General features: G+C 39.4%; 1 protein-coding gene across 6 annotated transcripts in view; it reads left to right on the top strand.

Moving 5' to 3' along the window:
- The window catches only part of ADGRD1 (adhesion G protein-coupled receptor D1), a 160250-nt gene that overhangs the window by 116084 nt on the left and 31060 nt on the right, over positions 1-13106 (top strand). For all 6 annotated transcript variants that reach the window (XM_054844772.1, XM_054844768.1, XM_054844771.1 and 3 more), the window contains 2 exons: positions 4492-4558; positions 5588-5654. In XM_054844772.1, coding sequence (XP_054700747.1) covers positions 4492-4558; positions 5588-5654 — 134 coding nt within the window. The remainder of the gene's footprint in view (positions 1-4491; positions 4559-5587; positions 5655-13106) is intronic.

The following is a 13106-nucleotide window of genomic DNA, read 5'->3' as shown; positions in this document are numbered from 1 at the left end:
AATGGCCATTTTTTTTACACTTTGGCTTAGCTAATTATTATACTAACCAAAGACAGTAGAAAGAAGTTGAAGACAAGGATGTCTCATCTCACGTTAGCCAAACCGGTCATGTCTTCATTCTTTGCTTTTAATGAAGTGTGAATGCATTTGACTTTTGCAAACTCATAGTTCCCAGACAAATGACAACCCCCAGCCCTGAATTTAAAAAACCCAGACCCATCATTCTTATTTAAGCAGAAATACTGGGTTAGGTACATGTCTAAAAGTTTACAAGTCTATTGTCATGGTTTAGCCCCAGCTGGTCACTGAGCACCATGCAGCCGCTTGCTCACCTCTCTCCCACCAAGGGGATGGGGAGGAGAATGGAGAATGGAGAAAAAACTCATTTAATAGGATAAAAAAGGAAGAGAAAAAAGATATGATGATGATGATAATAATATATTTAAAAAGGTGATACACAAATGCAATTGCTCACCACCCACAGAAACAAAAACTAATCTGATGCCCGGTCTGTTTCCAAGCAGTGATCTCACTACCCCAGGTATATCCTGAGCATGATGTTCTATGGCAGGGAATGTCCCTCTGGCCAGTCTGGGTCAGCTGTCCTGGCTGGGCTGGGCTCTCCCAGCTTCTTCTGCACCTGGCAGGGCCTGGGAAGCTGCAAATTCCTTGACTTGGTGTAGACACCAGAACTACCCAGCAACAACTAAAACCATCAGTGTGTGATCAACATTATTCTCATACTAAATCCAAAACACAGCACTATACCAGCTACTAGAAAGAAAATGAACTCTATCCCAGCCAAAACCAGGACATCTGTATTAATGACAATTTGAAACTTGAGGCAATGACAGGAGATGGGAACAAGGAACTCTGCACTGAGTATCACTGATCTCCTAACATCTATTGAGATTTCTGAGAGATATTACTCCTGTAAAATGAATTCAACAGTAATCAGAGACAGGATACCAAATGTGCAGAGTTGATTGAAGTTCCTGTGTATTATCTTTAGTCCCAAGGGTGCTAAAAGTACCTGGAAGACTGCAGTTGCCAGGAATTCAAAAGAAGAGCAATTTGAGGAAGGTGATAATATCCTACCTTTAAAACTACCTTGAGACTGATTGGGGAAAAAAAAAATACTTTGTTGCCTTGGTGATTCAGCATAACACACACAGATTATTGTAGCAAAGCTTTTCCCACCCACCCCTTTGTAGGATGCTGATGATAGAGTTTTGATACTGGAGATTCTGCTGTGGCACTTTGGCCTTAACATGTTTTCCTATTTCAGACAATTTCCTTTCTTTTAGAGGCCACCTTAGAATGAACGCCCTGTTCTGAGCTGTCAAAAGATTTAAATTTCCTTATTTGCTGTTGCTTGATGTAGTCCCAGACTTCTGCATAGATACAGTGTAATGCAGCAGAAGAAAAAGAAAATAATCGAAAACTAACTTCTACAAAACAAATGGGAGAATATACTTTTCCCCATCAAGCAAAGTAGATCTTTTCAATATTAGAAGGAAATATACTTTCACTTGGGTCTAACGCTTCATCTTTCTCAATATATGACATATTTAACCTTTTAGAATTAATGTCCTAAAATTGCTTTGAATTGTCTGCCACACAGTTTCTATAGCCTGTCTGGTTTTTGCTATGTATAGAAGACACAGAAGCTTTCAAAATACAGCATGCAGATTTACAGGCATTTTTCATTTTATTTATCATTAGTGCCTCAGAAACATAAAGCAAATGGATTAGATGTGAAGTTTAATGCTGAAGAAGAGGACCTAGCTGACATTCATTTTAGACTTCACCCTAGTTGACTGTATTTGGGCTGAATTCAGGGAGAATCTTGTCTGAGCAAGGATTGTGTTATGGGGCTTCCTCTGCCAGGTATTAAGAGTTTATGCCTGCTCTGCAGGCTGTATTTTGATGCTGAATTTGGGAGGTAGCTTTAAATTAGCTGGCTTGGGGACCCAGAGGGCTCAAGCTGCAGCAGCACACGTCTCCATGTGGGTTGATTTACCCCATTTGAATGTGATGCTGTATTGCTCTAGGACTACAGAGACACAGATGACACCAGTGCCGTAGATCAGCTGCCAGAAAGGTGTGCAAGAATATTTTCATCTGATACTGCGCTCTGGAAAGCACGGTCTCTTGCATCGTAAATTTGGCGATTGGGAGTAGGGTTGGTGAGCATATTTGTAGCATCTACTAACTGAGAAAACATTCAGATACAGCAAAAAACCATATCCATAATTCTTTCATGGATGAAAACCAGTGCCAGGACAATATTAACATTACCTATTATGGGTGTAGACTAAACTTCACAGCTCTTATGTAATTATTACTGACAAAAGATTAAGCAAACATACTTACTTTTGTGTATAATAAATAATCCATATGAATTCCTTAGTCCAGATCAAATCTTATGATCCCCTTAGGCTAAATATATTTTTTCAACCTTTCTGGAATTTATTGAATGGTTGTTTCTTAAAGGAAAAATACTCCAATTTCACTGTAACAAAACCTTGATTCTGCCTCCATTGCCGTTATCCATTTAATACCTTGTTAATGCGAAGAAAAGGCAAACACTGCACTATAGGCTGTAGACCATTTTATTCTCACTGACTTAACAGCTCTTTTTATGCAGATGACTGCTCTATGTTTCATCTGCATAAGTTTTATTATCTTCCAAAGGAACTCTGTATTTAATTTTCTTCTTCACTGCCATTTAAAATTGATAAAGAGTCATGCTAAATCCTTTGACTATCCAGCATTTGACTTGGAAAAAAAAAAGGCAGACTAGAAGTACAAGGGAGACTTAGTTAAGCACAGGTATTTTTTGCTTCTGTGACAAAGTCCCTGCGGTGGGAAGACAACTTGCATCAGAAGACAAACAGTGCCAATCAGCAGTGTCTACTCAGCAACCAGAGGTGTAATTGGGAATGTGTAGACGTGCCTGTGGGACTTTTAGGTACTCCAGGTAGCTCACATACCCATGGTAGACTGTTTCAGCAGATAGGCTTCTGTCTGTGCTTAATTGCTCTGTTGAATATAATTATTCTTGATTTTGTTCAAATGTGTGTAGGAATTCCCTTTCTTAAATAGGCAGATGTGATAGTAAGCTAAAATCTTGCCTTTGCTTAGGTCTTACACAAATATTACTTCTAAGGAGCTATTCCTGATTTGGACAAGCATGGGAGAGAAGAATCGAGTTTATGGGATATTAAACCCCATCGTGCAGACTGGATTTCAAAGTTGAAGACCTAAACAATGCCTGTAGATGCTGCTTTTTAACTACTGTCTTTCTTATTTATAAATACAAGGTGCTTCTAGCCACAGTCATTACAGAATGAAAATACTTTTTCCAAAAATTACAGTTCTGTCATTACAGGAAAATTTCACAGAATTTTACGGGGCTGACATTGGTAAGATTAAGCAGAAATTGCTTGTCAGGGAATTTTGTAAAGGCTCATGCAGAAAACCTGAAGAATTTAAAAGAAAATTGAAACTTTAAGCTATCATGTATAATACTCTGTCTGGGACCTGGTTATTAAATTCCATAAGATGATAAAACCCCAAACCTTCACATTTTATTAAATCACACAGGAATTAACAGACAATCATTTAATATTTAAAGGGATGAGGTTTTACTATATTCAGAACTGTTGGCAAGAAAAACCTCAGTTCCTCTCCAGCTCCTGGCCTGGAAAGCTGTGCTAAAGTGGCACAAAGGATATCGCAGTGCTGGGGGCCGCAGACACGCAGCTCCCCCCGAGAGCAGGACCGTAACTGTCCACCTTCGTCTAATTCCTGTGTAATCCCGTAAAGCACTCCTCCACCTCCCAGGATGCAGCACACTGGAACTGTCAAAACCCGTCTGGGAACTTCTACTTTAAACACAGAAATCTTGTAGAGCTATTCCATATTTATGTTAAAATAAGTCTTGGTTGGGCATCTGAGTGGGATCTGAGTTTGCTTCTGTCTCTTCATAACAGTCTCTCGCTGCTGTGTGGTGCTCTAGATAATTAAATGTCGCCATTTCCGTCCTCTTGCCTGCTAGTCATGCACCCCTGTGAGAAACTCAACTTTGCTTTCTAGATTGTTTTGAATTCTTGAACAAGTTGCCCTTACTTGGAGGAACGTGGTTAAAATAAGCTTGATATTGCTGCACAGGATATCACTGCTTGAATAGCAAGAGACAGAAATTGCGTAAACAAACACCAGGCTGAAAAAAGACTATGATTCTCAATGAAATTAGCACTAATTCAGTTTAACTGTTTAGTACTTTATTGAAAAGTCATTTTGTTTGTCTGACATTAATTGATTAAAACATGTTGTATTACATAGCTGCAGGAGGATGCCGAGTTAGACTTAATTGTAAAATTACTCTGAACTCTTCTGTTCAAACGAAATTTAGCTGAACTTGTGGGGTTTACTGGAAGATGTGCTTTTGTTACTGATATTGCCACTGACTTTGCCTTTTTGCAGGCTGCCCACTGGTGATTTGTGTAATTTCTACAACATCATCCCTAGACAGCTACGGAGAAAGTGGCAAGTGAGTATGAAAATGTCTTCAGGTGCAATAAGGATGAGAAGTCTGATGGGGAGAAGAACGTGTACATCTGTTAACAGGGACACGGTTCTGCAAGATCCTGCCGAGGAGCAGGGGAGATAGCCTGCAAAAGCACGACTGTTATATAGGCATATTCTTAGACCTAGAACCCTCAGGTTTGCTTTTCACTGCTGAGATGATGCACAAAAAGCTCCTGAGATGTTTTGCCAATTTTTCCCTTTTGCTGCAGAGGCATAAGGGCATAAGGTCTCCTACAGTGAGCTCCCTGCTTACCCCATGCACAGAGTAAAGCACAGGATGAAAAGTTTCTAACAAGATGAGAATAACCTTTGATTAAAGATATTTAATCTTTCAAAGAAAACTGCAGTTAAACATGTGAAGATCAGGAGTGGATATTGTTAAAAATTTTGAAAATTAAGTTCCTTCTCATTTGGAAAAAGAAAAGCAAGTTTATTAAAAAAAACCCCCCATAGGATTCAATCCTACCATAACGTAAGCAAAAGATTTGGAGCAGGGGTTATTTTTTGTGTATGGTAAACTAGCTCATATCATCACTGCTGTAAAACAGACGTGTGAAGCTGACAGCATGTTTCCCAGCCTCTTCCTCACCACCAGCCACGTGAGGCAGGGAGGGCTTCAATTTCTCTCTTGCTACAATGACAGTGCTCACAGCACTGAAATGAGTGACTGTGATACAGGACACAAGAACAACAAATAGCAAATAAAACCTTTCCTTTCTTCCCATCTTTCCGCCCCTAATGCTGTTTGAAGGCGTGCTGGGGCAGATAGCTGTCACTGACTCTCTGCAAGATACAAATCAAAATGAGATCTTGCCTCAGATTCCCCAAGTGCGAGGGGAAAAGGAGCTTCTTATTGATGCTTTATCATGTCTCTTGCCTTTAAAATTGATCAGCCTTTTTGCACTCTCTTTTAGTCTCTTTTTAAATTAAAAACATTACTAATTAAATGACCATGTGTTTCATCTACAATCATTCTGATTTTTCTCTGCAGCTGCTGGCTTTCACTAGAGAACGGAGCAATCTGGGCTTTTGTGGCACCGGCGTTGTTTGTAATTCTGGTAGGTAAACCCACGGCTGCTGCTGTTTTCTTGTCGCACATCTGTGTCAGCCACAGAGCAGAACTCGCTGAAGGTCTGATGTCAGTCCTTGTGCCAGGCCAGTGAAACTGATTGAATGACAGAGATGAATGATCTAGAAATATATTTTTCCTCCTCCTAATTTTGTGCGTATTAATTCTCACACTATTAATTTCGCTCTTCCAAGACAAAAATACAACCTAAAATACTGGGACAGCCCTCTTCTGAAACAGCCCTGTTGGGGCCATTAATAACTGTGTAGAACCAAGTAATCTTGGGAGTTTTAATAATTCTCAGAAAGATCCCCCAGAAGAACAAACTCTGTGGTTTGTGTTTTATATCTACCATTAAAAGTTGAAAGGCTGATTCCACCCCACTGGTATTTGAAGCTTTTGCTTGTAGAGAGCTCACTTTTCCCAGTAAAGCTGAGTGCCCTCAGTGAAGACGATCACCGGCAGAGTTTGCCGGCAGTCAGCAGCCTGCAGGAACAGGTTAAAACAACAGCACGAGCTGTCACCCTTGGGGTGAGCTCTGGAGAAGGTAACAAGCTGCACCCACCTTCGTACAGTGAGAAGGAATTTGTGCTATTCCTCTCGTTTTGGAATTCGATGTCAGGTGTGGCACTTTGTCAGGCTGATCAAGGCAGGGCTGTTAAGGCGAGTTTGCCGGGGTTCAGGTGGCTGCTGCAGACACCTCTGCCAGCTGTAATGAACATCATCTTTCCAGGGAGAGTGCAGGTTCATGGCTCTGATGCTGATACATGAATGCTCTGCAGCAGTTTAATTATGTCCGCACATTAAATTACAGTGAGTTGTAGCTTAATCACTGTGATTACTTAAGGAGTCAGGGGTGTTTGCAGGGATTAAGTGGGAGATTATTCCTCTTCAGCACTGGTTCCAATACTTTAATTGATCAGGTTATCTATGATTTTTGCTGCAGGTTATAATGTCAGAGTGACAGTATGAACATGGAATAGACTCACTGATTAGTGAAATCAGATTGTCTTTACAGCTTAGATTTTAAAGGCATGAGCCCAAATCGAGACCAGAGTCTGCCTGCTGTGGTGTTTAAGGAGGGTCAGGTGAAATAAGATCCTGACTGCTTGCTTGGAGGAAGAATCAAAAGAAGCCACTGACTATACCTTGTACTTCCCTAAGGAAGCTAGGATTTCCATGGAAAGCAGAAAGAAACTTCCCCAGATCTCGTCATGCAGAAAAAACCCCACAAATCCTGCTCACAAGCCAGAGGAAGGAAGGAGAGCTATGCATATGGAACTAATGTTTACCATTGCATATCTCTATAACTATTTGGCAAGCAGAAGGTGGCTCCTTGGCTCACCTTTTCCATCACAGGCAATTTTACACTGCAGCTGAGTGGACATCCTAACATTTGCCTGGGAGACAATGAAATCAGCATCTCTTATAGGCAGCCCAGCCCAGCCTAATCCAGCATCTTCCACCCAAGAAAAACTATGCTATATAAACATATATTAAGAAAACAATGAAAATAGTTGCTATATTGATGTGGCAGAAATTGCCTCATGTTAGCATTTTAATCAAATTATTAATGACAACACTGGAAAATCCCTGTGCAGGAAGGGCAGAATGTCTTTTACCTAAGTGAAAGCATATACATGTAAATAAGAAATGTTGATCACTGGATTAGAGCTGGCTAAAGAGCTCTAGACTTTGTTCCAACAAACTGAATTTCTTGTTGGCCTGTACCTTAGACCTTCTGCATGTGAGTTCATATTCAAAGATACGTAGATATTGATGATTGGAGAGCAATTAAAATAATCTAATATTGAAATGTCTCCTTCTCACATTAGCACTTGCTTTCTGGCCATTGTTCAGCAGCAAAGGAGGAAATGAGATGCAACCAGTGAAATCAAATCTTTCCCAGCTGCTGTCCAAAGATGATATTAATCAAAACATGCCAGATAGTGAAGTGCTTACTCACCTGAGTGAGCACAGCCTTCAACAATTTGCATGTGTAGCTGCTTGCCAGTGAAAGTAAGGGTTTAACTGTCTGGCTCTCGCTTATGATATATAACATTTGTGCAGCTCAAGTTATATTCTTATAGGGATACAAATATTTTGAGAAAGAGAAAAAATGAGCTCACAAGGTTGATCCATGTAGAGCAATTTGTTAAATAGTCTAAACCCAGCTCTGCCCAAAATAGCAGCAAGCCAGCTGACAAATTATTCTCTCTGGGCATTGAATATGCTAGCTGAAAAATGTGTTAGTGCCTATAGGGAAATAACAAGGCTAAACACTATTTTGTGCGTGCATGTGTGCCTGTGCTCTTAAAATAACAAATTAGCCACTAGTTGCATGAACTAGTGCTTAGCTCTGAAAATACTTTTCGAAAGGCAGTTTTTGACTACTTCCATCCACAGTTTCTCTCTGCCAAGAAAAAGGGATTATGCTGTGAAGAAAACAGGGAGACTGCTCTTTTCAACTCCCACACCCTGGAGACTAGGCAGACACAGTCTGATTTTGTCCTGCCACAGCCTCACAGGCAATATAGACATCACGGAGCCTTAAAACAGAATGATGTGGTGGGAGTGTGACTGGGAAAAAATACTCACACATACTTTTCTAGGGAGTAATTCACAGAACCTCCCAGCCCTATATGGATTCCCATATGCAAAGTGCTCTTTCCTTGGGGTCTGAGTCAAGGGATGTGATGAAAGAAATAGTTCCTTCTATGTGTAGGTCTTTTGGCTTCTACCTGCATCTTAAGGTTTAAAGATTACTCTCCCCCACCTCCCAACCACAACACTCAAGCCTCTATAGCATCCTCTTAAGGCAGCTTCACAAAAAAATTGTTGCAATTAATTTGAAACCCAAACCAATCTCGGCCAAAGTGGGCCTGGGACATGTTTTCAAAGGGAAAAAACCAAAAACCAAACTTGACAAAGCACCTGAATTTTTGGAACAAGACATTAAAACTTCTGGCAGAAGGCTTTGTTTGTTATCAGCCATCTGCTGCCTTGGTGTGTTTCCATAGATATGGCAGAATTAAGGAAATTCTGTGGAAAGCATCTGTGTATGCAGAGCAGTGGGTGTGCTGCAGACTGTGAGCAATCCGTTGCGGGGGGAGATATTGGGATGTAGTGGCAAGCCCTTTCTATTGTTTTCCCTTTAAGTAGTTACTTTCCTGGTGGTTTTTTACAAGTCTTTCTGATAAACAGCATTTTTATGGAGCTAAATGATTTTCATTAGCATATTGCTAACAGTTCTGTGCTGTGGGGACATCAGCTTTGTACCCGGTGTCTTCAGATGGGACTCCGTGGAACTCGGGTCCCAGGCTGAGATTGCCATCACTGTCTTTGGTTGGTACTTGCTTACGAATGTTCTCTCTATATAAAAAAAATATTCTCTCCCTTATACCTGCTGATCATACATGATTTATTTCTGTCGCCTCATGGTATTTATTCATAACTTTACGTACCAGTGCGGAATTAGGATCATTTTTGTAGGCTGAATAATATCTTACTCTGCAGGTAGGCCCACTGATTGAAAAGTGACAATTTGTGTTCCTTATTAGACATTGTTCATCATGGGAAAAGGTGACAGAATTGGACCCATAGTGTTTAAAGGCCCTGAAACAGTAGGATTCCTCAGAGTCATTGAAATCAAGTACATACTTAAGTGCTGTGGTGGATTAGAGCACAAATGAACAGACCACAGCTGCTAAGCTTCTCATTTTCTCATTTTTTTCTTATTAGCACTCAGTTATGAGCGCTTTTACTATTTTAAAATCAAATCCCTTCATTATTTTTAAATTATATTTCTTCTTACTTAACCAACAGGAAAGCATGCAACATTTTTTTCAAAGAAGACAGACTGTAAGAAATTAAAAATTAAGGGTTAATATTAGGAAAGAGTAGAAGTCAGGGATCTGTAATGCCTTTTATATATTATTTATTTTCTTGTGTATTTCCTTTCCAACCTCAAAGTTTTGCTCTGATATTCAGCTCTGACTAGTCTCATACTACGTGCATTAATATGAAGTAATGTACACAAGTCTAAAAATCAATTTAGCCTATTCCATACGTAGCTGCTCTGGGATAGGTAAGAGTGGAAGCAGGCTTTCCAAAATCATTCTCCCATATTTCAACATCGATCTAATTTAATCGACTAGCTGTATATGGAAATGCATAATATCCGGTAATGACTTCTGATGTGACCTAGCAATGGGCTGCAACTGCAACAACTTGCAACACTGCTGTGCTACTAATGATGTCATGATAAGGATCAAATTAACTTGCACCGTGAGAGAGTATGTTAAACCTCAGATTGGAGGAGTCAGTTATAACTCCCTGTACTACTGCCCGAAACTGAAGTGGAGCCTAAAATAGTTTGTGGTTTTAGAGGAAAGCTGGTCAATGGATTTAATTAAGGCAATATGTTTTAAACATTTTTTTTTTAATTCCACTGTGCTGCCAAGCCTTTTCTTGGCTAGGATGCAACACACCACATCAGAGGGTTTTACACATGGGATTTCTGCACTGCACTAAAGAAGAAACAATAATCTCATGAGACTTGGAGGAAATCTAGGTGAAATCCCTGCAAAAAAACCCTAAGCAATGGAAAGAATTTGTCTCACTGTATCTGGTCTGACAAATTTTTGATGAGAAAAGATATTCAAAGTGGTCCTTTTTACTCATTTAACTCTCTTCCTGATCTGACAACTTTTAGTCAGATAAAGTTGTCACCGGAGTAAGCCAGAGCTCTCTGATGTCATAGGGATCTTTCCATGGGCTCTGGTGGGCTTTGGATCAAGCCCACATTAATGGGAGCTGGCATCTCCTGCCGATTTCACAGAGACTTGTGAGTGCCTGGGGTTGGACAAGCTGCCTTGAAGGGAGTCCTGTGAGTTAGGAAACAAGTGCGAATGTTATTAGCTTTTTTTTTTTTAAAGTAGCGTGTGGCCAGTACCTGCAAGTAAAAATATTCTAAGTTCCTGAGTAATTTTAAGGCAAAATAACTCCAACTGTCAGGTAAGCTGGCCTTTCAGAAAAGTAAAAAAATAGGAAGTCTATACAGTTCCCTTATCTAAATGTTTATTCTCCTAGTTTGAACATTCTGATATGTTAAAACATAATGAGTGTTTCACCAACTAAGCAATCTCCTATTCAAATAATTGGTGAAGTATTTACATCAGATGCCAAAAAGGAACAATTCAGTGGCTGTATTTTGGTTTCCCATTATAAGGGCAGTGGAAATACCTCCATGCTTTACTTACTGAAACATTAGCAAAGGAAGACATTTATAGCTAATCTGTTTGTTTAGGCTGGATGAGATTACTCTAATTTCTCAAAATACCTAAACAAAAATTTCCAAGTGGTTCAGAAAATTTAAATATAGAACTTTGGGACTTGGGTGTAATGGTCCATTGCTCATTTTACTAGTGCCTTGGTTTTTATCAGCAGTGAGATCACAGTGTTTTCTTCTCGTCTTTTAAACATATTACTAATGCACCCTGGAAAGGATATAGTCACACTGACTGCACAAGAGGAGAAGCTCAAGGCATTTTTAGATTTCTGCTTTAGACCATCCAAAATACCTAGGAAATTAATTTCCAATTTAATTTCTTTTAGGTAAAGAAATGAAAATTCAGCTAGAAATGCCAAACAGTTTGTGCTTTAGAAAACCATCTAATTTTTCTCCTCTGAGATTATCTCACCTGTGCCATTTGCATGACCAGATCTTAGGGTTCGCGTCCCGTTTGAGTGAGAGTTTGCAAGATTCTGAGTATCCATTTCTTGGTGCTTCTCATTCATAACTTGCACTGACTTTTGTAAGACGGAGGAAAATCAGAAGAATAAGGTTTCATTTTTTATTTTTTTTACTTAATTGGATTTTTTGGGGGGAGTATTCGAATATACATTATTTAGGCATAATCTTCGTATTTTTAAAAATGCTATGCAGAAAGCAAAATGTAGGATTGTCTAAAAACAATTAGAAATGGAAGTAAGCATTAGGGTTAAGTGCTTGTGAGGCTGGCAGGAGTGTACTGTTGCCTGCAGTCACCAGAAAAAGAGATCATGGAAAACTGCCAGGATGAGCTGTCAGCGAGACATCACAAGGAAGTGTCAAAAGGTGAGATTGATATTTTAGATAAAAGACTAAAAACGGCTGCTGAAAGATCATGTGTCAGGAAAGAAGTCAAGGGTACAGAGATGCATTTCCTGTGCAGTTCCCATGAAAAGCAGGAGTAATGATGATGATCATTTGGTGGACATGCAGCAGAAAATTGGAGAGTTTGGAGGAGAAAGAGGAGAAAGAGAAGAGAAAGTGTAACTTGTTTATGCTCATCGTTTGCAGCTTCACTCAATATGCATATTTAACATATAAGTGGGTTTCTCAAAAATGCTTGTTACCATCTCAAAGAATTTATAAAAGATATTTACAAAATATGATTTCATGGGAATAAGGAAAATGATCCCAAGACCATTGAATTTCACTTCTTATTCATCTCTGTAAATCTGATTGAACAAGTATGCTTGTAATTGAAAAGCTGTCAGGTTCCACAGGGTATTCTTAGGATGGGCTAAAAAGCTGTGGCAGGAATAAACTACCACAATTATGCTCCTACTTTACACCAGGTAATGATCCGTCCTCAGAAATCTACAATGGAAATAGTAGTCAGAAGATTTGAAAAATATCAAGGAAATCATTATCATCAAACTTAAACATTTTTTAATTCACCCTCATCCTCAGAATTAGAATATTTATGTCAAAATAGAGAATGATTATTGAGTTTTAACTGAGCAACAGCACTATACTGAAGTCTTCTCTTTTTGTTCTGTAGTTCAGGATAGTTTTGTTCTACCCTTGTTCTTAACTTGATGCTAAATATCAGTTTTGTAGCTGATGCGTAACTTTGGACAGGAAAAGGGAAATACGTCTTTCACCTTCACATTCTCTCCTCTCTCTTTTTGTTTTCTCTCTTTAAACCCAAGGTCTTTGTGCAGCAACGCGATCTTTGCCACATTTCCTTTAAGTGATCAAGATTTCCTTCTTTCTTCACCTGTAGCTCCAGAGCAAACTCTCGTTTGTTACACATTTTCAGTGTTAGTCTTTTCAAGATTTCCTACTTTTCTGGTGGGAGTTCTTTTCATTTTATTGATGTTTCTGCTGGGCCTGACATCAAAAAGAGCAGGGCTTTTGAAGAGCAGAGTTCAGCCTTAACATATTTTCCTCATTGCTGTTTTAAAATAATCTTGTGCTTAAATTGCAAGTAGACTTTGGTAGGAAACAGGAACTGTACACTGTGAAGTCTAGCAAGAAAGGTGCTCTCTGAAGTCTGTGCACATGCAAGCACAAAACCAAAAAGAATGCAGACACATGCCCCCGTTCACTGAAGTTCCTGTTTAATTTGTCAGTTGGTAGTAGATTACTAGGGTATTTATTTGTACAGTA

This window comes from Grus americana, chromosome 16, assembly GCF_028858705.1.
Source record: "Grus americana isolate bGruAme1 chromosome 16, bGruAme1.mat, whole genome shotgun sequence".
Classification (NCBI taxonomy): Eukaryota; Metazoa; Chordata; class Aves; order Gruiformes; family Gruidae; genus Grus; species Grus americana.
Note: the sequence above shows the minus strand (reverse complement) of the source record. Positions and strands in the feature narration are given on the sequence as shown.